Below are 24683 nucleotides of genomic sequence, written 5' to 3'. Positions count from 1 at the left end.
ACATACAACATCTACACATTTGTAACATTCTGCGTTTGCTTTGTTGGGTCTCCAGGTGACTGTGACCAACACTGGCGATGGATGTGTCAAACACTTCCCAGGAACATCCAGTGCTGCTCCAATTGCTGCAGGAATTCTGGCTCTGGTCTTGGAAGTAAAGTGAGTGTCCACCTGAACTACTGCACCACACGCCACTGTCACGACAGTGAAACAACAAATACCTTACTAATTCAGGGCCTAGAACACTTGTATGATTTGATTTTAGGGTTTTTGATTATGGGTGGACCCATTTTGTGCCAATGTTTTCTAACCCTTTTTTTTTAAACTCCTGTGCTTGCTTTTTACCAAACTTTGTTGCTATTTTCTCTAACATGTGCTGTTGCATAGTGGTTAGTTCTCTTGCATTTCCTGGAAGAAGACTTGGGTTCTCGATCCAGTCAAAACAAGGGCCTTTCTGCATTCAGTTTGCATGTTCTCCCTGTGTGTGCGTGGGTTTTCTTCTGCTTCTTGGGTTTCCTCCTACAGTCCAAAAAAACATGGAATATGTTGATTTGGTAAATTGGACAATTGACTGTCTAAATTGACTGTGAGAATGAGAGTGGATGGTTGTCTGTCTCTATATTTGGCCCTGGCAATCTGTCCAGGGTGTACCCCGCCTTTCGCCCTACATGTCTGTCAGCTGAGATTGGCACAGTGCCCCCCCGCGACCCTCGTGTGGAGGATAAAGCGGTAGAAGATGGATATGCTGTTGCTAGAGTCACAGTTTTGGGAATGACCTTCTTCCAGTTTTGTGCTAGAAGGTCATGTATGAAGTATTAAACCTGATTTTCTTGTTGGTTCTTTAGCTTTTTCTGGAAACACCACCAGAAAGTCAATGTTGTCACTTCATCAGTGTCTTCAGAAAGACTATTTTATTCATCAGTTGACTTTTTTAAGGGCAAAAATGTTCTTTTTTTGGTTTTAAACCGTACAATAATAAAAAATAAAACCCTTTGTGTACCTTAGTTTTAAAGCTAATTATCTAATATTATCATACCTTGCCTATGAACAGTATACATAGTAAACATTACTGTGTCAGAATTATCATTTAGCGCATATAAGCTTATTACAATCTTACTCAAGTCAGTTTGGTTGAGCTGAGTGTTAATAATCCCGGTTATAAACAGCGACCTGCTCCGTTCACACACACTGGCACACATTTCACTGTGACTGTGTGCTATCAAGACATCAGGTCCATTTAATGTTCAACTCATTTAGACACTGGTGTTCACATGTACAGCTCCTCTGTGTAAAGTACAGTGTATGTGTTGCAGTGTATGCGTGAAATCACCATTAGTCTCGCTTCATTAGCCTTTCGTTTTTCTAATAAACCTTCAGTGTACAGTACAGCGCCCTCCTCCTGTTCCATGCTGTAACACAGAGACGTTTCTGTCGCAAGTCAAACTCGCTGATTTATTATTATCTTTGCAGTTAATCGCATGATAATGATTTTTTTCTTCTTATATTAACGAATTGTCTAATGAAAGCACCAGTCATCCATCATTTTCCCTGAACCCGAAGAGAGTCAGTGTTTTACATTTTTTACTTTTATCAATGACTTTAAAAACACTGTTATGAAAACGACTTAAGATTTTCTAATCAAATACACAGGGGAGTTGACTAAATAATTATTTCAGTGGGTGTGAGAATTTAAATCCTGCACCCTTATGAGCTTTTTCTCACCTTGCCGCCCCCCCCCCCCCCTCCATTTTCCCTTCTGTTTTTTAAGCCCCTCTTTTGATGTAAATCATTTTTCCTCCTACCTTTTCTTTCTCCCCATTTCTGTCTAAATCTGCAGATATATCACCTTCGCTCTTTTTTCTTCCGCTCCCTCCTTTGTCTCGCCTGCCATTTCCCAAGCCCTCTTTTTCTTCATCCCTCTTAACTCGCCAGCTGTCGGTGTGGCCTCGGGCCTGGTGTTTTGTGGTGGTATCAGTGGCGTCTACGCCTCCTTCATGTTATGGATGGTACTAGAGGCTGGCTTTACTGCTCCAGCTGTCATCCCACAGCGTCTCCGTCTCAGTTGCTCGGCTGTAAAATGGAGCGCAGCTCCCCTGGGCAAGGCGACTCCCAGGACATTACTGTTAAAGGCTTTGTCGTGACCCACTGCTACTGACTAAACTATATATCACCTCTCTTGCTCAAATCGGCAGCATTCTGCTCACGTCTTTATGGAGCTGTGCGCTCTCTCTCTCTCTCTCTCTCTGTATATCTTCCTGGGTCTCGCTCTCCCTCTTTGTCTGTTTCTCACACTTGTTCATTCTGTGTCTCACTCTTTCCCCCCACATTTCACACAAACTCACACAGTCATATATTCTGCCACAGTGCAATCCTGGAGTTTTTTTTTTTTTTTTTCTCTGATCCCCATTTATCAGAAACAATCTGCCTCATCTAGAAAATCCACAACCACCAGAGCCGTCGTATCTACAGACAGGAGGATGGGCACGTTTGCTAGAACATCAAAATTGACATGTGGAAGCGATGGTTTTCAACCTGTGGGACAGGCTACCTCAGAGATTAGCAGGATTTATTTGAGAGATCATCAAAATGAAGAAAAGGGATAAGACCAAAGCAATTGTTGAAATTATTTCTCACTTTTTTTTTTCCACGGGGGGTGCTGTGCCAATCTCAGCTGACATAGGGCGATAGGCGGGGTACATCCTGGACAGTTTGCCAGTCCATCACAGGGCCACATATAGAGAGATACACAACCATTCACTCTCACACACACTTACAATCAATTTAGAGTGTCCAATTTACCTAATCCCCATATTGCATGGTTTTGGGCTGTGGGAGGAAACCGGAGAAGCCAGAGAAAACCCACACACACAGACATGCAAACTCTAAGCAGAAAGACCCTTGTTCCGATCGGGGTCTCGAACCCGGGTCTTCTTGCTGCAAAGGCAAGAGTTCAATATTTATATACTATATATAATAATTAATAATACATTTTATTTATAAAGCACTTTCCATTGCAAAATGAGCTCAAAGTGTACACAGTTTGTAACAATAAAAACAATTTAACAAGTAGCGATAAAAGCACGATGGAGTTAAATAATAAAATGTCTCTTAAAAATGAACTTTTTTTATAGATATAGAAATCTTCATGCACAGTCTTTGGTGCCCTATGAGGGTCAGGGAGAGGTGGAGTGGAGAAGAAGGTCCGGTCCCACATATCTCAAACCCATTCTGATAGTCCATATCCCCTGATTTTTAATTAATTCTAAAGGCCAGGTCAGGTTTTTCACTCGAAGTGTAACGACTTCTCATATAATATGTTACACATTGTACCATTGCCGCTGTTGAACATTAGCCCACTATTGGCCTGTTCAACGCCAGACTCTAAGGGGCAATCGTAATAACATGTTTGTTCCCATTTTGGACGTTATTCTAATGTAACGTGCGCTGAAAAAAATTGTGGAGGAAAACTGCAGATTGTCAGCTGCAGGTGAACAGAAATGCAAACTGCACTTTTCCTTCTCATACATGTGCATTCATGGGAGAGTAGTAGGAGAAAATCGGAGTAATGCGTAAAAAAAAATAAAAAAAATGGAAGGAGATGTATTATGAGCGACTCATTATGAAATTGCCTGTATGTTTGCAAACTGCGGGGAGATATGCACATCTGCTTTGCAGTGAAAATTCTCTCTCTCTTAAATGCATGTGTAGTGCAGGGACCTTGGTTGATTGCATATGGGAAACTTCTAGATGGCTGTAATCTTTTACTTTTCTGGTAGGTGGCTCCATTATGAATAAAGGGAGGCCCACTCAATTGCACTTTAATACCACCTGCTGCAAATTACAGTTATGGGGTGGTGATATGCGGTAATTAGGCGATTACTGCACTGAATGCGGTTTCTGTGACCTGACAAAGTTGCTGTTACACAACGCTCGCGAACATATGTACATCTGCCCCCTGGCCTTGAGTCTCATATTCGTACAATTTAGTGGTGGAATGAATCATAGGGAACATGGAGAGTAGCGGAGAGGATATACAACAACATTCTGTGGCAGGAACTGAATCAGAGGTATTATGGTACGCATCTTAACCACTAGGCTTCCAGGATGCCCATTTTCTGTCATTTATAGTATAATGTGAAGGTCTTTTGCTGGCAGCAGGTAAAATTACAACATACAGTGCTGATACAAAATAGCAGAGGGTCTAAATGGGCTCACCATGTGTTGATGTCTAGGTTATCAGAATGGTTTCCAGCGTGTTGCTGCCCTAACAGTGTCAGAGTGTCACTGCCCGTCTGTCTCTCTCTAAGGCTGTGTTGGCCTGTGTGTGTGTGTGTGTGTGTGTGTGTTTCCATCTGCCTCTATCCATCCCCCATGACGGCTGTCCAACAAACCATCCGGGCAAATCAATTCCTCACTCATCCACTTTGTCAGTCTTTCTGTCACAGAATGTTTGTTCACTTTATCACAATGTCAGCCTCTCTGTCACTTTATCTCCGTTCCGCTCGTCCATCCACAAGCAGGTCTGTCTGATTTCCTGGAACGGAGCCTAACATTTGATTTCATTTGGCCTTATTTTACTTGGATTTTCTGCTAATGCTGAATTTGTTTCGATGGTCTGTCTGCAGAAATGGATCGGATGAATGATCATGTATAATAATCTTGCTCCTTTAACCTGTTGGTCAGCTCAGACATTTAATGGTTTAGTGATGAGACATCAAAATAACTTCCTTGTAAAGCTCCACGCTGACTCTGTTGAGAATAATGGGCCACTTGCATTATTCAAAGTAAAATGATCATTTTAGTCCATTGTAGGCACATTTAAATAATATTAAAATGTGGAAAATATGCTGCAGTATAAGATTATGTATCGTAAATTAGTATGTATTATTCTAACACATCGCTGTTCTGTTTTACAATTTTTTCACACTTTTTCCACATTTTCAAGTCTCTTAATTCTCCGCTGACCTTTTTGAAACCCTAGAGTCGTTCCCATCTGTGTGTATTTGCATGTGCTTGTGTTTGCCCCATTTAAGATGCTAAGTCATATTCTGTGCCAGGACAAAAAGTCAATATTTCACATCACATACTATCTCCACTTTTGCAGTACATACAGTATATTCACTAAGCAATGCACACACAACTGTAGACATGCACAGGTGCAAATACATTATGCACTTGTGCACACTCACATACATGTGCACAACTTACATGTGTACGGTCCATGCACATAAATGCATGTGACTCCCAGATAGAGCCATGGACGTGTGCACTCACAGTAATACACACGGACAAATACAGACATCTATGATACAAACTGTCCACGGTCGCGCAGTCACACATTCACAGCCGCGTGTGTTTGTGTGTACTCATTAGGTGCAGAAATCGGGGCCACGCTGGTGGAGTGTATTTAAAGGCAATTGCAGGCATGCCGTTATTGGACTTGGCCTAATTGATAAACCCATTAGTTACACTTGTTCAGATAACATGGAAGGAATCGCAGTCTGCTCACAGTCGCTCCAAATGGGTTCACTTAGGCTTAGAGTGCAGCACATTAAGACAAGATTACAGAGGGATGTGCAGCATATAACCAATCCACGCCTCGCTACTATGAGATTAATAGAGAAAAACTAAGGACAGAGATGAGGGAACATTGGACTCTGGAGGTGCACAGGCTGCAGACACTCTTTATGTGTGTAATTGCAGAGCAGTGGGTGCTGCTGTTTGTCTGTGTCTCTGTTTTTCTGCATGTTTGCTCATCTACACATGTTGCATATGACGCAGTAGGTCTTCTCTTGTGTATACAATATGTGTTTTGGCATGTATGGTTTTGTGTGAGTGGATTGGTGTTGCGCTCTCTATATAAAACCACAAATGCTGTGTGTGTGTGTGGGGGGGGGGGGTTGTAACTAAACTGTGTTATGGCTGTGCAGAAGATCTTAATGGGAGGTGTCCAAGTAGAAGATGTGCTGCCTGGGATGAGACCGTGAGCTTTAAACTGCTGCTTGTCTTGTACCAGCAAATTACACTCCGCTGACTAACAAGCTCCAATGTTGGTGATTGTTTTTCATCAGTTACTGTTCCAAAAAAAAATGAAAAGAATATGAAATGCGCTGAGAATCACTAAAGACTGCAGACTATTTCTGACGTGGGGGTGGTGATATTTATTGTTTTCCGCTGCCCTTCATGTGTTAAATTGGAACCGTTCAAGCCAATAAATTATACATGTTTAATAATTATTTTCTTTTAAGTTTTTTTGTTTTTGTACACAGCTCTAGGGCTAATATTGGTCTGTTGGTTTGTCTGTCAGGTTATACTGAAACCAGTATTTTTGTCATTTGTTATATTTTGCAGTAGTTTTTTAGCATTCTGCTCCACATTTAAATATTACCATTATCACCTATTGTATCGATTGCCTTGATTACATTGTTGTGCTGAGTGAATGAATGCTGATGACTCGCTGGTGATCCCCCCCCCCCCCCAACCTTTCGTCCAGTGCCACCATGAGGTTGTCATTTCAGGTTTAGAGTGAATTCTAATGACTATTGTATGGATTGTCCTTGCGATGAACACGGCCCCATAGGGGTTGTATACAGTATCTTAAATAATAGTGAGCATAATGGCAGTAAACCTATTCCCATCCCCCCATTCTACTCAAATGTGACATGCGTCTGAACGTTGATGGATTTATGAAGTAACACACAGGACATATTATCCTGACATGTATGGATCCTTAAAATAAGTGCACCACGCACTTCAGACATTAAAATCAGAAAGTGCTGTGCACTAGAAAGGACTCGTTCTGCTTCCTTGCACCAGATGTTTTTTTTTTTTTAAACATTTTTCTTTATTATTTCCCTCTTTAATGAGATCAGTGTAAACCCTGAAATTTGAGATAAGTTGTTTTAGACTTTAAACCATGAAAATTCCCCGTAGGGCATGGAAATGTGCCACAGGAGCATGATTATATTAATTTTGTGTCACTGAACACAGTAAGTACCCGTAAAATGGAATTTAGTTTAGCATCTAACCGGCGCAAACAGCTGTGCATACAGTAGATATACTGTATATATATACATATATATATATATATATATATATATATATATATATATAGATAGAGAAAGATAAATTGGGCTGTAAATGAGTGAAAAGATGTAAACACAATATTAATACAGTAAATAAAATATGTACTGGTACAAATAATGCTGTGGCTGGTGCTCTGATCCCTACAGAATTAAATTTTTAATGGTAGTTTTACAAAAGAGTCTTGAGTGTGACGCTTCTTATGGCCGTGAGCTGACTGTTTTCCTCTGGGTCCTGATCTCTCTCTCTTTCATCACCCTTCCATCTTGCTGTCCCCTCGATTGCCCGTCTCTCACTCCCCTGGGCTGGACACTTTGTCCTTGCGCTACCTGACTCCTCTTCTTCCTCCTCCTCCTCCTTCTTCTCCTCCTCTTCCTCTCTGCCTGGGCCCAGTGTGAGTGATAAATTATTCGTGGACCATGCTCTGAGGGCCCAGGGCTGCTCATTCCTGCACACAGAGGAGTAGCATTGATCCAGCCTGTGGTTCAACTTAATTGGAAACCCAGTTACACTCGCTTCAGACATACTCCCACACACACAAACACAGCGCCTACACAAACACACACACACACACACACACACTTGCAGACATGCGATCCATACGTGTGTAGGTGCATGGATATTACAAATGCCAACATGATTACACAACACACACACATGCAGAGACACACACACACACACAGTCCCATATTCATTCATGCATTAAGGTGTTACAGAATTAACATCTGCCTCAGTATGAGATGATGCATGTTTTATGATTTGGCATTGCACACATGCAATGCTGTTTACACAACATTAAAACTCAGAAGAGTATCTGACACACACACACACACACACACACACACACACACACACACACACACACACACACACACACGGTGGTTTCCTTTTTAAGACACTGCAAAGTGTTACGCCAAATCTTAACCTTCTTCATAAATGAAGTTCTGTGCCATTAGGACCAGGTTTTGGTCGTCATGAAGACTACCGGTTTGTGCTCCTAGAGGAAGAGGAAACAAATACATGTACGCACACACTCTGACACACTTTATAGTCACTAAGTCTGCATTCTAAGTAGCACTAAAGTGGAGTAACAGTCCACAGTGGAGCAATATGGAGGCCCAGGGTTATCGATTGGACTTAGACACTGACTATCATACAGCTAATAGATTACATCAGACACATTGGAGCAGCCCAGTCAATGAGGCCTGATCCTATTAACTGGGGATTTGTAAACAGTTGTGTGCTCACTGTGAAGGCTGCTGTGCTGCTTTGTGAGCCCTGACGAGGGGATGAAGGCTGCGATGGTTTGGCTGAGGCTCATATATTGTTGCACTCTGCCCCTGCAGCCTGGATGTGTTTGTGCGCACACTCTGGACAAGAGGCTTTAATTCTGCCCTTGTAAAAGTGTTGTCACTACTCTCGTCGGTTCCCATTTTCCCCGCTTATCCTTCAGTGGGAAACACTGACAGCTCTCCTCCACTGGCCTTTGTCACACTTTTAAGTTTCTAGTGTTATTATCATCATGCATGAGGTGAATATTGGTGCGTGTTTTTGTAATTTTTAGTCTTATTTGAATACTGTTTTTTTTAGGTTTATCTTATTGTTATTTAACAGGAGCTAATGAATCCTACTTTTTTCCCCAGAAACATTTCAGCTAAAGGCTGTTTCAGTCCAGGATTCCACTTTGGTGTCATTGCTGTGATAAAGATAAATAAATAAAAATAAATAAAGCACAGGTGTAAGTAACAGCATTGGGAATAACATTACCGTAATTCTGCCCTGTTCACTTAAGCTCAATGTCAAAGGCAGAGAAGTGATAGAGTTCATTTCAGTTCAGAGCTTTTTTTGTCCGTCAAGGGGGAAATTTGCTTTGCAGCAGTGGTTAAAAAGACACAACACAAGACAGAACACAAAATATTGCACGCAACCTGACAAAATTAGTTCCCTGAAATATCAGCAACAGTAAATAAATAAATAAATAAGCTAAATGATACAGTGCTGCTTAAAGTGTCACAGATGATTTGGCTGATTGATTAAATTCATTAATTGCACATGGAACGAAATCAACCTTTTGTTTTGTATTTGGAGGTTACCATACCAAGAGACAAGACAGGCGGTTAAAAAAGACTCAATGAATGAATGAATGACTTGTAAAATAAAACCACTGGCGTTTTGTCGGCATTAAAAGCTCTTAGTCTGTACCACAGGAAAAGTCTATGCTCTCAGTTGCTGTGGCTGCCGTGAAGTGGAGCAGGAGTCAGTGAAACTTAAGTTGATGCTATCAATATGTGTCTTAAATAAATCACACTAACTTATTACCTTGCTATTGTCTAAGCTAGTTAGTGAGCTATTAAATGGAAAGCTATTTTGTGTGCGAGTAGATTATGTCAACTTTAGTAGATTATGTCAACTTTTATCCCCAACCTTTTTGCATTGAGGTGGAATTCAGCTTTGCCACTTTCTGGTGAAACTGGTGCACAAGCTGAAATCCTTTAAAAAAATCACCTTTAAGTAAACTTATTCTGTATGATTTTATCATATATTATCTGTCATATATATACTAAAACATGTACATCTTCTATAGTTTGAAAACGCTTTCCATTTTCTGATAGTGATAATAGTAAATTGTAAATATTGTATGTGTATATGTGTAACACATTGGTTGTAATGCTTTTTCCCCCCAAACATAATGAGGAACAAAGATATTGCTCATACGTTTTAATTTGATCCCATAAAAAAATTGCTTTTCCAACAGCAAGAACAGCAAATACATACTCGAGCATTGACAGTGCAGAGAAAACATTGTGGTACTTCTGTGTGAATAACCTCACGAGTTACAGTAAGCGATATTTCTCTTCAGGCAGGTTGTGCTTTTTGTTATTGTTTTGTTCCTTTTTAGATCCATTTTGTGGCCGAAACATATCCTCATCCTTTGTGGGGGCAAAGAATCAGTAAACTAGGTCTTCAGCCAACAGTGTGTTTCTAAGAGCAAAATGACTTTTGTAAAATATATACTATAGATCTGTGTCACGGACGAGGAGAGAGAAAAGCCCACAGTTCAATAATTAATTCTCAAGTCGAGGGTTTTGGAAAGCCACTGATTGGGCCGATTTTTTTTTTTTTATTCTGTTATGATACAAAGGAGGCTGTTTGAAGTAATTTGTCCCAGAGAGAGCGGCTTGGAATACCATACATGCTTTGATTTAGCAAAGCAAATTTAATTTTGTTTGCTTTATGCAAACCAGCCGGGGCCGCGGGGCTTTCACTGATTCCACCAGAGGGGTGATGGTGGTGGTGGTGCTGCTGCTGCTGCTGATGATAGAAGTGGGGGGAGTGCACACAACAGAGTCACGCTGCTGCTGCTGCTGCTAATGTAGGATACAAAGCGCACACTCATACCCACAGACGCAAACGCAGTGAGCAGCAACAGTTCAAGAGTACAAAGCCTACCCCCCCCCCCCCCCCCCCCCCCCCACACACACACACACACACACACACACTCCAATCCCTTTGAAATCAAAGCTTAAAATAATTGTTTGTGTGTTGTGTTTTGCTTCATTCTATCTGTCTATTATTAGTTTTACTGCTATTATTCCTATCATGTTGTTTTTGCTGCCTGCTCTCACTGCTTGCTGGGGATTTGTTTTATGCTGCTAATGAAAGCACCTTTCCTCACTTTTTGTTCTGCTTCTTTCTTTCTTTCTTTCTTTCTTTCTTTCTTTCTTTTTTTTCTTTACCAACCTGTGAATGGACTACATCTGTTTATATCTGTGTCTCATATTTCCTCACACCCAACAGCAATGAAGAGGCCACTTCTTTGTTGTTTTTGTTCACATCTTTGTGCACATATTTGCAGTTAAATAAAGTATATGACGATGTATATCTTAATGTGGCTGAATAGACACCGGATAAATTGGAGTGTTGTCATTAGTGAGCGGGGGGTATTACACAGTTTATCTGTGTAGTATACATAGTTGTATATATATATATATATATATGTGTAGAGTATTTAATTACCTTTGTTTCCCTCTCCTGTAGTGTAGAAAAGACAGTTTGTGTAGAGATGTTGAGGCACACAGTGGAGACGGTCTTTCACAGACAGAAAAAGCTGCTCAGAATGGGTGGCCGAGCGGTTTCCTTCGACTCTATTGAAGTCATTTTCTTAGGGAACAATAATGAGTGGATAAAGCAGAAAAACCCAATTTCCTTTATGCTTTTTATATCCAGTAAAAGCCCTCGTTGACGACCCTTTGGTCTTTTGTTACAGAAAACTGAGCTAATATCCTCCAGCTCTCTGTGCAGTTTAAAGGTCTTAATTGGATTCCATTAGTATATTGCTTGACATGACACTTGAGTCCGCTCTATTAGAATTCCCCTGCCTGGGATTTAAAAGAAGACTTTTTCTACATTCAACTCTCTAGGCTCTTTTGTTAAATTCTCAAATATTCTTTGTTGGATTCACATTTTTTTTTTTTTTGTGACACCTTATTAAATCCTTAAGCTTGACTTGAACAGCTTTTATGTCTAGAGAACCTGCTGTAAAAGGTAAGGCAGTGACTCATCTCAACAGTTTATGTATCAATAAACCTCAGCATTAATACAGTATAAGCTTCACATGTGTGGCTGATAGAATATGCTGTAAGCCCCATAAAACACTGCTCCATCCTTTTTTCCACACAAGTCGGGAGCTTGTGTCGAGATCCCCGCAGGATTCTTTTTCAGAGTGCTACACAGAGTTGAAGTGTTTCCACTGTGGTTTCATTTGGTGTAGAACAGGGGTCGAAGGAAGGATGTGTTTGATGATATTCTGTTTTATGTCTCTTGCCCCAGCCCCGAGCTGACGTGGAGGGATGTTCAGCATTTGATCGCCAAGACAGCAAAGATTCCCAACCCCAAAGAACCAGGGTGGAACATAAATGCAGCAGGATACCATGTTCATCATAGGTATTGTGACTGTGACACTTACACACCTTTTAGTTAACAAAAAGATCATGTTGGTTCGTCCGTCAAAGTTTTGTTGTTTGTTAATATTATTATTTTGTCTCTCTTTGGTCTCTGTGGACAGAAATATCAAACAATATCAGACATAACAGAGGGAGCATTTGTGTGTGTGTACCTGCAGCACAGGGCGGGCGGGGGGGGGGGGGAGAAGTGTTTATCCCATCAAACTGCTCAACAACAAATGAGCAATAGGAAACTTTTCAGTGTTTGCAGTCGTCTGGTTTTACTAGAGCCTTGTTGCTGTTGCCTGTGTCTGTCTTGACATAAAACATATCACTTCCTCTGTGCAGTGCAGGAAAGTCGCTGGGTGAAATGAGATCTAAACATGGCTTAATCAGTAAAGCCAAAAATGACTCATTTTCAGTAAATACAGTCAAAGTGAGGAGATTGATGTCACCATTGATACTTTGAGGCCCTCTGGAGTTTAATTGGTAAATGGTCTAGAGCTGCAAGTAACGATCATTTTCATTATCGATTAATCTGTCGATTACTTTCTCGATTAATCATTTGGTCCATAAAATATCAGAAAACTTTAAGAACCTGGAAATGATGATGTTCTCAAATGTCTTGTTTTGTCCACAAACCAAAATGATTCACTTTTAAGATTTCTTTGTTATCCAGAGCAAAGCAATTAAGAAAATACTCACATTTAAGGAACTTAAACAATCGGAAGTCTTGTTTTAATCATGAAAAAAGCTTCAAACCGAATAGTTGTGGATTAATCACTCTAAAATGGTCTCTATTTATATAGCACGTTTCCAGTCTTGATGACCACTCAAAGCTGCTTTACCATTCACCCTTACTTTCATGCAACTATATGTAGCTCGTTTTCTATCACTCATCTTTCATACCCATTCACACGTTGCTGGCACAGCCGTTTTTTCTTGGGAATCAAACCCACAACCTTTGAGTTGAAAGACAACTCACTCTACCACTGAGCTACGGTCGTTTACTGTTACCATCCAAGAGTGAGGTACATAACCCAGTGTAAAGCCATGAAGCCAGACTCTCCCTTTTGACAGACTTTGTGCAAAGCTAAGATAACCAGATGGTTTTACACAATATAAAAGTGCACTCATTTATTACATTTTCATTTCATTGAGTAGTATATTTATATGGCAAATTGGATCGCACCCTATACTGTAGTATCGCTTTTAAAAGTTGCCTGTGTCATGTGTTGTTTTTATGCTGTAGTATTCTGATGTTGGAAAGGTTAACGGCACATTTGACTGGAGTAGAAACAGTGAAGAAGTTACTCCGGTAACTCCTTACTATAATAGTGTGGATAGTTTTATTACATTTTCCTTTATCCTTTTCCACGCGGACATAATGGGGATACGGTGGCTGTGGTTATGGACGGTATAATCACGGTAATTATCCCTATATGAGACGATTTAAAGGCAAATGAAATAGAAGCATGTTTGAACCGCGCTAATGTTTATGTTTTGTAATACAAAGCTGTTAAATGTCTTGTTCCCACAGTAAAATAAGCTCAAATGAACTGTGAGTAACGTATATGAATAAAGCTGCAGGAATCAGGTGCGACATATAACAAGTTTACACAGGTAAACAGTCTGTGATGATCTGCCACTGTCTACCTATTCACTGCTCTCATTTCCACCTTCACACATACACAGCTCTACTAGGCGCGCACACACACACACACACACACACACACTCTTCTCATATAAAGTGCTTCAACCAGAAAAAGCAGCAGTCTGTTTTATGACAGTTGAGACAGGTGATCTTGTCCAGGGAGGAGTGTCATTGTAATCCTCTAATGTTATTATCACACCCACAGTGTGTCTGAGTGTCTGTACCTGCTCTGATTTATACACAGTGAGGCTGGAGGAAATGGTGCTTCTCCTCACTCTCACTGTATGAAGCATGAATCTGAGAGAGAGAGAGGGAGAGGGGGACTCGCACTCCTCCAGACATCGTATAAACGCTTTTACAATGCTTTTACAATGTCAGCCGAACGATGACATATTGGTAATCAGTCACAGCGTTTGTGGTGTTTTACCACTGCTCTCTGTCTCACTCACCTCGAAAAATTCCCTCCCTTCATCCTGGCTCTGACTCCGTGTCCTCACTCCTCTCTTTGAAGTTTCTCCTCCCGTCCTTCCTCTCCCCCTTCTTTTCCACTTTCTCACTATTACTTCCCTCTCGCTGCTTTTGCCATTTCTCTTCCTCCGTCCCCTCTTTCGCAGCATGCCGCATCATAAAATAGATTGTAATTACTGTGTTGCTGTGAGAAGAATGGATTAATTAAAATATAATGATGCCGATCACACCAGCGGGTGTCTGTTGAAATCTGTCCATTTAGGCGCTGTGGCAGAGGACTTGTAATGCCCTGATCATACTGCAGTGGCCACGCTAATTATGAAGAATGGTTTATTGCAAGGGCGAGGACGGATGGACGAGACAAAGCAATAAGCGCAGGGTCACTTACGATCAACGAGGTTGTTACAAAACATTAAAGATTAGATATGATATCTGTAATGAGGGGATCCATGTTTCAGCAAATTGAAGATAATAATGCTTAGTTGATCCGTGAAGAAGACAAAAACAGTGTGGGTGTGTTTGTTTGTGTATGTGGTACCTCACAAAATCAGACAGGCCGATCCAAGAATGAGTAGCCTGTTATTTAGTAGTTTGAGGTTTTATTTGCCGGTGGTCAATGGTTAAATGTTTTCTGGTTTAAAAAAAGAGCATTTTTCTAAAACTCTATTTCCACTATGGTGAGTTAATAGTATTTTGTATTGGTCCATTACTTAGGAAAGTCCACCGGCACATGGTAAGACATAAGTTTAAGGTTTCTGGCAGTGTATTTGGAACAAAATAATTAAAAAACTGAGCGGTGGTAAACTGAGAAGCAGAGTCCCTATAACTTAATTGGTAAACAAAAAAAAAGGTATTATTATTGACAAATACTGTATTTTTAAATTGAAATTTGAGACTAATGGATCAAATGTAACTTCTACTCAATAGCATATCATAATATAGTGAAGTGAAAGTGACTGTACAGAGGTAAGCACTAAGCAAAATGTAATATAAGTGCCCACTCTCTATCCACTTCAGCACAATGGCCTTCGGTCTTGCTCGTGTGGGGTTGTTTAATCTTATAAGTACAAGTGCCTTTATTGAAGTGAAAAGTATAGCTTAAAGTGGAACTATTCAAGTAAACCTTAAATTGCAATGAAGTACTGTATTTGAGTACATTTTTATGCTACAACACTGTCATTAAAACTATGGACTTTTTTTTTATTCAAAACGACACAGATAATACAAGACAGTAACACAATAACACACAAGATTGCTTTTTTTTTTCAGTTGCACAGGCTGAATCTGCAGATTAATAAACCAAAATGAATGTAAGAATACAAGAAAATACACAACTCTCACACACAAGTCTACTTCCATTTTATCAAGTCAGAGACGCCAATAACGGAAGTGTCTGTGACAGTCGATTAAGTGCACACAATTAAATTCTTATTTTGTTGTAGTCTATACAGTGACATGGTTGTGTACTGTGTATGTTCTGTTAATGATGTGACACAGTCTCGGCTCCACAGTGAAGTTAAAATGTAATGTGCAGATTGACAGGTGGTTGAAGTATAACAGCAGTGACTGGAGGTCTCGGGTGAAAACTGAGGAAGAGTGAAGCTTCTTTCTAGATCTGCTGTGAGTTGTATCCATGCGCATGTATATATTGATGTATGCGTGCGCACGTGGGAGTGCGTCTTTGGAGATTTAAGAGCTTGTTTGGTGGGTGGACAGGGTCGCCCACATCCCAGAGTTCCCATCTGTTTGACCTCTCTATATAGACTGGGAGCTTTAGAAAACTCTGATGTTGTGGTGCAACCCCTCTCCCCCCCACCGCCACCCCTCTGCTCCCAGCACCATGACAACAATAAACATGTCAGCCACCACACGCCAGAGCAATCTGCAATCAGATTTACTGTGCATGAAATATGGTGGTGCTTTTATTGGCGCAAAGACTTGTCACTCATAATTTATAGGCTGTTGCAAGCACCGGCTGTGATGTCAGCGAGCTCCCAGCACCCTCAGGGAATCAGAAGGAAGAGAGAGTGAAATCAATAGGGGTGAGGAGTAGTGGTTGGGTGGGGGATAAAGATATGAGGATGGGAAATTTGTGAGTGAGAGAGAGAGAGAGGAGAGAGAGGAGAGAGAGGAGTAAGGCAGGAAAAGCACTGGAGATGGGTGAAAAAAGTTGGGGAAAAAAATAACACACATCCATCCTGTTCCTCAATGGTGGTATGTTTATCAGGTTGAGGGAGTGAAAGTGTCAGTTTTTTTTCACAGCGCTTGTACAAATGGATCCCCCTCTTTTCTCCCCTTCCTCTCCTCTCCTGCGGCACTGCTCTGCATCCTTTGAACGCCGTCTCCTATTGATCACATGGTCGACAGAGAGAGAGAGAGAGAGAGAGAGAGAGAGAGAGAGATAGAAAAAAATTAATCTGCGATTCACATCTCCAATTGAAGCCTCTCTGACCCAGAAATTGAAAGTGGAGAGTGTGGTGTTGGCGCCTTAGCAGCCGAGGGATGACGTACGGTAGCGGGAGCGGAGTGTCCAAACAGGCTTAATTTCATTTAATCTCCTCTGATAGCATAGGTGAAACTACAGTAATTATCCTGTGGGAGATTTAGATGGAAAATAACAGTTGTGGAATAGATCAAAGAGACGGTGCCCTCGCCACAAAGACAAAGTGAATATCAAGGAGAATGCGTGAGTGGTGGAAAAAAACTGGGATGGCGTTAAAAAATGAGATAAGATTCAATCCCTCTTTTGAAAAATGATCCACCGTTCACAGAGAACTATTAGAATGTTTACATTTGCAGCATTTTGTTCCATATCAAAATAATTAATTGCCTCCATTTTCAAATTAAAAGTACATTACAACACAATTAAGGATGCAAATGAGGCTGTGCCTGTCGCGAGGAGCCAGGAGAAGTGAAAGAGTGACTTTGTTGATGTATGAGGGTTTGCGTGTTTTTTTGTGTATTAGGTGTGTTGCACTGGATCATTGTGCACAAGTGCGTTGTGTGTGTATGTGTGTTTGAATACAACAAAAAATGTGTCCTGCTGCTGTTATTGAAGAGATAGACTAAGTGTTGCAGTGCCGAAATTACATCAGCGCGGGGAAATAAATCAGAGCTCTGCAGTAATAAACAACACAGTAATTAGGTCATTTTCCCTCTGTAACTGATCGACCAGAGGAGCTGATACTATGTTATTCCTATTGTGTTAAAGGCTTCTGTCTGTGGTAAGAAAAGAAAAAAATAAAGAATCGCCCAACATAAACACAACACGTGCTCTTATACATATATTTCTCTTCCGGGGGCTCTGACCTCCAACAAGCCTGCTCCATGAAAGATGTCTACATCGCTCTAGAAACCAGGCATAGTAAAACATAATTTTGTCATAACCTTCCCTCTTTGGAGGGAAAACAGATATAAAAGTATATAGCCTGTGGTTTACGGCGAGTCCCCCTCACCCAGCCTGGCAGCAGGACGCGGGGCTGATGAATGCCGGGCGTCGGCCGACTTTTAATTGCTCGTAAATTTTTGATCCAGGAAAGCCGCCGCGTTCTCCTTGTCCCCGAGCGACATGGGTGACTCAAGAGGGAATGTAGAGGATCTCAGTGAGGAGCAGAGAGGATACAGAAAGATACAGAGCCACGTCATCCGGTGCCCCCATAGCGCATGTACAAGACTTGTGTGAGCAATATGGTCTTATCACGACGGTCCTGTCACCGCGATTCACCTCTGATGTGATGGATGTCCCTCTCTGAGGACACATCAGCACATCAGCAGCAGACAATAAGACGTTTCATGATGCGATCTAATTGAATCTAAATAACAATAGCAAATATAACATCATCGTTTTTCATTTACTCGGCCAAAGATGCTTATATTCCTGTTCACAATTGAAACGCAGGGATTTTTCCCAGCCACTGAGTCGAGGTGCAACACCGTTTACGTCGAGCATCACAAATACGATCTCTCAGTTGTGGTGGACGTAGTATTCAATGTGAAATTCTCTGAAATTAATTATCTTTTCCCTGTAACATGCAACAATATGACCACACCAACACAACAGCCGTGTGAATCTGAAGCTTCTTTACATGTAAACCCTTTATTTTTTTACCTGTATGAACCTGTATGTAGGTTGATAACAGAATAAAATAGGTTTTATGTTGTTTTAAAAGCAAAAAAAATGATTATTTTTAATGTTTAAGGGTCTTCCAAACATTTTCGGGTCATAGCTTTCCAAATGTGATTAATATTTTTGAAAAAAAATTAGAGATGTTTAGGTTTTAAATTCCTTGCTCGAAATCTAATACAATCCAACCAATTGTTTAATCAAAAGAATTATCAGCACATTCATTAATAAAAGCCTAGTTAAACCTTAACTTATATATAGAGTATGAGAGCCAACTATTGGTCTAAATCTTTACACTACTAAACCATAAATTGGACAACTGATACTCATTCTTAGGCCTTGTTCAGACTGCCAAAAACAAATCAGATTTATCCCCTATTATGATTTTTATCTAGATTGGTTTTACTGTCATTAACCACAAAAAAAACAAAACATGAAATAATTTTTTTCTCAAATCAGATGTAGAATGTAATTTAAATCAGATTTCTACTGATCTGGCTCAGGTCTGAAAGCTCTGGCCGCTCAAATCAGATTTCCCATTGTCTTTTTGCATCACTTTTAATGAAACACACAACATCAATGTCGAAACTGGGGACATCCCTCAGTGATTACAACAAAGAATATAACAATATACTGTATGCTAGTTTCTTCTCCCCGAGCTCTGCACAGCGTCATGACGAGGCCATTGTTTGGAGAGTGAGATAATGCACCTTGATTTGTCCCACATCTGTGTTTGAAAGACGCGCACCGAAAATGGATAAAGCAACCCATGCAGATAGGTTGCTTTTTGCTTATGTCTGGACACGGAAATATGATTAGATCACTTGAAATGAATAGTATAGACGAAAAAAATCTGATTTGCTGGCAGTCTGACCCTGGAAGCAGCATCAAACTACTGAATTCTTATTGTTATTATAATTTGAAGAGCACAACGTAAGGATAGTGAATGAGCTATAGACAAGTAATTTTACCTTTTTGCCTAATGTCCACATGAAGCACTTCCTGTGACTGGGACTGAGAGAGAAGCTCTTTCTTAAAGGAAACACTAACAGGATGATAAAGTGAGGTCCAATCGCCTCACATTTGCATACGCAGCTCTCTTTTTCCCTCCTTTTCTGCGGAACAGTCCTTATTGACAGAGCTTGTAGTGCGCTGACAGTAATGGAGATAAGATTGAAAAATGGGGTTTAAAAACTGTCTCTGTAGACTCGTGACTGTTGCCAAGTCTAACAGATGCTCATCTGATCAATTTCTTACCCCGTTTGTCTCCCTTCTGAGATGAAAGTAAGAGGAGATAAATATAGGTTTATCCCACCATTCGCTTGTACATTGCAGTAAGGTCTGACATCCTGCCGAAGATTTTGATTATTTCCTCCTGTGTCTGTCTGTGTCTAGCCTCAGATATCTATCACTTCTTATTTTATTTTATTATTTCTTTTCTTTCCCTTTTCTTTCTTCCCCTGCTGTCTGTGTTGATCTCATTTGGTGGTTCTTCAGCCCTCCTCCTCCTCCTCCTCCTCCTCCTCCTCATCATCAGGTCATACTCCGGGCCAACGGTCAGAGTTTATAAGGAGCTGGTCAGGGTCCTGTGCACCGCTGTGTCGATGTTTTAGTAGAGGCATTTGGAGACACATTATTAGTACAAGCGATGGTTCGATATTACATTTTACATCTGATATGATACCAGTATCACCTATAACCCTAACCCACAACCTTGTACATCTTCTGATACAGTCTGATTATAATCTTTTACCACTTTTAATGGCTGTTAATAAGACATGTGTGAGTTAATAAGATATTTTACCACCTAGCAGTAACTATCCTTTTCATAAACATAATGTAATGGAGGCAGATATCCTATCCAGGGATTTTGGCTATGCATATATTATGTAATAAAAACCTTTTTTATATATCATAAAACTATTTATTTAACTATAAATACTGTATATTCATTTTATTCAATGAATTATAGCATACAAACCTACTAAAAATAAGTTCTACTATCGTTAGGGACCATCTCAGAAGTAAGCGCAAAATGGCCAAGGAGGCATTTTTGTCACTTGTGTTTTTATTCATAAACAGTTTGAACTATATAGATTTCAAGTTATGGCACACACAACTTTTGATAAATTGATTGATTTTCATTGATGAACAAACCAGCAAAAGCTGCACAATGTTAAGGTAGAAACATAATTTAATAATGCTCAATGATTTATTTGTTATAGATCCAGGTCAAGATAGAATGGCATCGTGGTCTGGACAGGACAGGTCCACCTATGAATGACCTTGTACTTAACACCACATTTATTTGAAGTTTTGTTTAAATGTAAGCACCAACAGACAAAGCAAAGTCCAAATGACCACAGCAGCAGACCAAACACCAAAAACCCTCATCATTCTCCTTCCTTGATGTGACTGTTTCTTGTGTTTCACTGTCTAACTCACGAACAGTCTGTCTGCACACTGACCGGCACACAGACGCAGAGCTCACTTCCAGTGGGCACAAAGGGAGTGAGATGGGTGAGCTTGATCAACCCCAGTAGTGTCAACCCAATTACTCATTCTCTTAAAGGGCTATTAAAACATAATTGCCTGGCGATTTACATCCAAGTTAACGTGGCCCCGAGATAATTTATTATTTTCCATAAGCCCTTTCTTTTGTGTACCGACTGAATGAGTGTTGAGGGTGAGAAAGAGGCAGACTGTAATTTCCTGAGTCATGAAGAAAGGCATGTTGGCAGCCCAGTGTAATTGTTTAAACCCCACTGTCAAACACCTTCCAGTCACCCCCTTTTAATCCTCGTTATCGCTCTCATTAGTCCAGGGTCAGGGTTCAGCCAGCCCGCCCCCCACCCCCCCTAAAAAAAACACAAAACACAAACCCAGTCCTGGATGAGGGAACTGTTTGGGTGGAGCTGAGGTGGGGAGATTTGTGAATCAGCATTGCTATTGCTATTTTATTTCAGTAATACTGTTGCCTTTTTTTTATTTTTTTTTTATTTTATAACTTTGAAAAATAAAACCATTGACAAATGAGTTCATCCAATGCTGATTTGAGACTATGAACTCCGCACAACTCATCCTTTGTAACACTCTTTCTCTCAGTATTGCAGTGCTTTGTGTTCACGTCTGGAGCTTCACGTTTGCATACATATACATTTAGGTAACGGAAGTCTTTAGTGTCAGTGTTTGTCAGACCGAACCTGGGATTTTTAAATAAAGGTATATAAATATAAACCATTTATACTGCACTGCCTGGACTAAGTTTCACGTTAAATGCTGACAAATATAGATCATATCCAGACGTCTTTGAGCTAAACCCAACAGGAAGTTGGCCATTTTGAATCTAGTGGGTATTTTGTTCATATGCACATGGTGTACTTTCACAAACTGCTCCAAGAGATTCAATTCAATCAGCTTCAAACTTGATCTGAGCCATATAAACATGTCTGAGATTTTGAGTTTGTGTCACAGGGCGTGACCTTGACAATGCTTCATTATAAAGACTGTAACTTTCTGCCAAACTGTTGTCCCGTGACCGTGTGGTGAATCTTAATCCTTCCGTTGTTGTTGTTCCACGGTTCAGCCAATTAGACATATAAGGAATTTACATATGTCATAGCTGACGAGTTAGACAAAACTGTATGTTGTGACTTTGTCACATAGGTTGGAACACTTTTGGACAAATGTGTTACGCTGCGTTTACTGTTAGTGTAAATCACATCACTCGTGAGAATAGATTATAAACAAACCATTATGTAAACTATGAGTAAATGAATGAATTTTCAGTTGGACTTCCATCCAGCATGCAGATTAAAATGCCTATAAAATGCCTAAACGCAACATTCCAGCCCAATTCATGAACCCTTTTTTTTGTTTCAGCCCAATGCCCCTCTCTGTTTGAAGATAATAAAGATCATTTAAAATCATTAGATGATTTTCTTAAATAAGGCTTTGTTACTTAATACATGAGCAGTGCACTCTACTCCACTCAACAGAACAGAATGTTTGAAGCGATACCCCAACCCAGATACATTCAGTAATCAACTGACTTTTTATATAACACATCACCAGGACACATTTAACTCTTTAAAACATATATATATAGCAGTGGCTCCAAGACAAACCAGGCCCCTTTAACCCAAACCCCTGTCCACACACATAGACTAAAAGAATAAACATTTTTTAACATTTTTGCAAAAATAAACAGCAGTTGTAGTTTTTGTTCCTATTCTCAGTGTACAAGGATAAAAATTGTCCTGTGCTTCCGTAAAATCAAAACCAAGGTAACTCTTGAGGTAGTGCCTATGTGCCCATGTGATCTCTGGCACTCAGACCCTAGGTTGGGAACCTCACAAAATCTGCATTTTGTGTGAGGATGGGAAATTCTTACTCAAATATCCATTAAAGCTATTGAGGCAATATAGTTTAAAGGACCCGCAGGTGCAGCATGGTTGGTGTTACCTCATCACTGACCACAAACGCTTGTGTCGGGTCGTTTGCGGCACTGTCCACTTACTTCCTTACCACAAACCCAGCAGAGGACAGGTGATTTGACAAAGTGATGAGAGAGATGAAGGAGGAGCACCCATTCACAGGACAACAGGGAGCCTGCTGGTGCAAATGTGAGCTGACAGGACTGTCAACACACTTTACACACACTATATAGAGCCGACTCCATGTGAAACCATGCATTAGTCTGTGTGTGGGTTTGTGTTTGGGTATTTAGATCATGTGTTAATTTAAGCTGTGAGAGAATCTTTTAGTCTTGTTTTTAATTTTCGTAGACACAACTTCAACACGGTGCTGCAACGTACAATTATGTCTCACGACCGCATGCATTGTTTTCAGTGTGTTTGTGTGTGTAACGAAATGCTAATTTCCGACAACAGTCCATGGGAGACTTTCTTTAGTGTCAAGGAGGCTAAATTAAATCTTATCACATCTCACGTCTACGCGTTTGCATGTGGCTTGTGGTGAGTGTGGCATGTGTTTCATTAGTGGTGGAGCTGCTTGTGTCTGTCTGCAGTTTTAGTACAGTATAACAGTCAGGTGCAGGGAGAAGGTGGGAAGCTCCCAATCACTCAGCGTTGGCTCTGCCTCCCTCTCCATATGGTCACAGAATTCCTGCGCTGCTTCTCCATTCCTGTGCCGGCGTGGAAAGCAGTTGTGTGGAATGTGTAAGAATGAAGTAACCCATCATTCAGCACAAACGTGCAATTAGAGAGCTGCAGCCGTCACTTGCATTATTGACATCGTGTGATGCACGTCTGTATAAGTCAACATAATGGATGCGTGACATTTTTGGTTCTCTCATTTAAAAACAAGAAAATGGCAGAGGCGTAAACAGGAAGTATAGATAGTTTTTTTTAAAAGCAATACACTGGCGTGGAATACCCTACACATGCTGCACTTACCACATTTGTATTTTGTAATGATAGGTTAAGTTCAGACCTTGTGCTAGAGAGGCGTAAACAGGCCTCTCTAGCCTGTACTTTTTTTTCTTTACACACCTGTCTTAAGTAGTGGATGTGCAAAGTTGTTCTTGTTATATTGTAATAATGCCATTTGATATCAAATCATTTTTTGACTCCATATGATGACTCATTCTTTTTCCACATTATAAGACCTTTTTAAAAATGTCTACACCATGACAACATCAATAGAACCTTAAGGTTGTCTCGCTAGCCCTATTGTTCATGGAGGTATTTAGGGTTTTTGACCTCAAACTTGACTGATCAGCTTACACACACACATACATACACACACACACACACAGTTGAAAACAATACCCTGATTGCGCAGCCATGTCAGTGAAAGGTAATTATTGGTTAATATAACATCTCTTGTTCAAACTGGCTCTGAAGTGATCTCTTCGACTTAACCGCAGAATCTTCAGATATTATGATGTGATGAAGGGAAATTCATACCAACGAGTAGACATTCTTCTGTGAGTAAGAATTGTGCCACAAAGACTGGGAAGAGGTTACACGTCATTTTATACTTTGAAATATTTACAGACTGCTGAACATTTGCCTTGGTTTTTGTCATGGAATCATTTAAAAGTCACTGTCAGTTTTACAGTATTTTTAATTATCTAAAGCTATCCTTAAATGAACACACACATCAGAATACACCTGCTGCACATTAAGAGACAAACCAGAACGATAAAAATGTTGGCTTTTAAAAAGAACCAAGGTCGGTCATACAGATACATTTTTACTGAGCATGTTGTGTTTTCTTTTCAGCCCGTTAGTAAGAGAAATACTGTATGTATATATATATATATATATATGTGTATATATATATATATATATGTTTGTATATATATGTATATGTATATATATGTATGTATATGAGGCATAAAATAAAAATATACTACCCTGATGGAGACTGAGGCACCAAAATAAGC

General features: G+C 40.2%; 1 protein-coding gene across 1 annotated transcript in view; it reads left to right on the top strand.

Moving 5' to 3' along the window:
- Positions 1-24683, top strand: part of LOC131471314 (endoprotease bli-like) — a 146857-nt gene that overhangs the window by 92146 nt on the left and 30028 nt on the right. Inside the window, exons 12-13 of the mRNA XM_058647813.1 lie at positions 56-159; positions 11914-12027. Of these exons, the coding sequence (XP_058503796.1) occupies positions 56-159; positions 11914-12027 (218 nt within the window). The remainder of the gene's footprint in view (positions 1-55; positions 160-11913; positions 12028-24683) is intronic.

Source organism: Solea solea, chromosome 13, assembly GCF_958295425.1.
Source record: "Solea solea chromosome 13, fSolSol10.1, whole genome shotgun sequence".
Classification (NCBI taxonomy): domain Eukaryota; kingdom Metazoa; phylum Chordata; class Actinopteri; order Pleuronectiformes; family Soleidae; genus Solea; species Solea solea.
The sequence above is the reverse complement of the archived record's forward strand: the minus strand, read 5'-3'. Positions and strand labels throughout refer to the sequence as shown.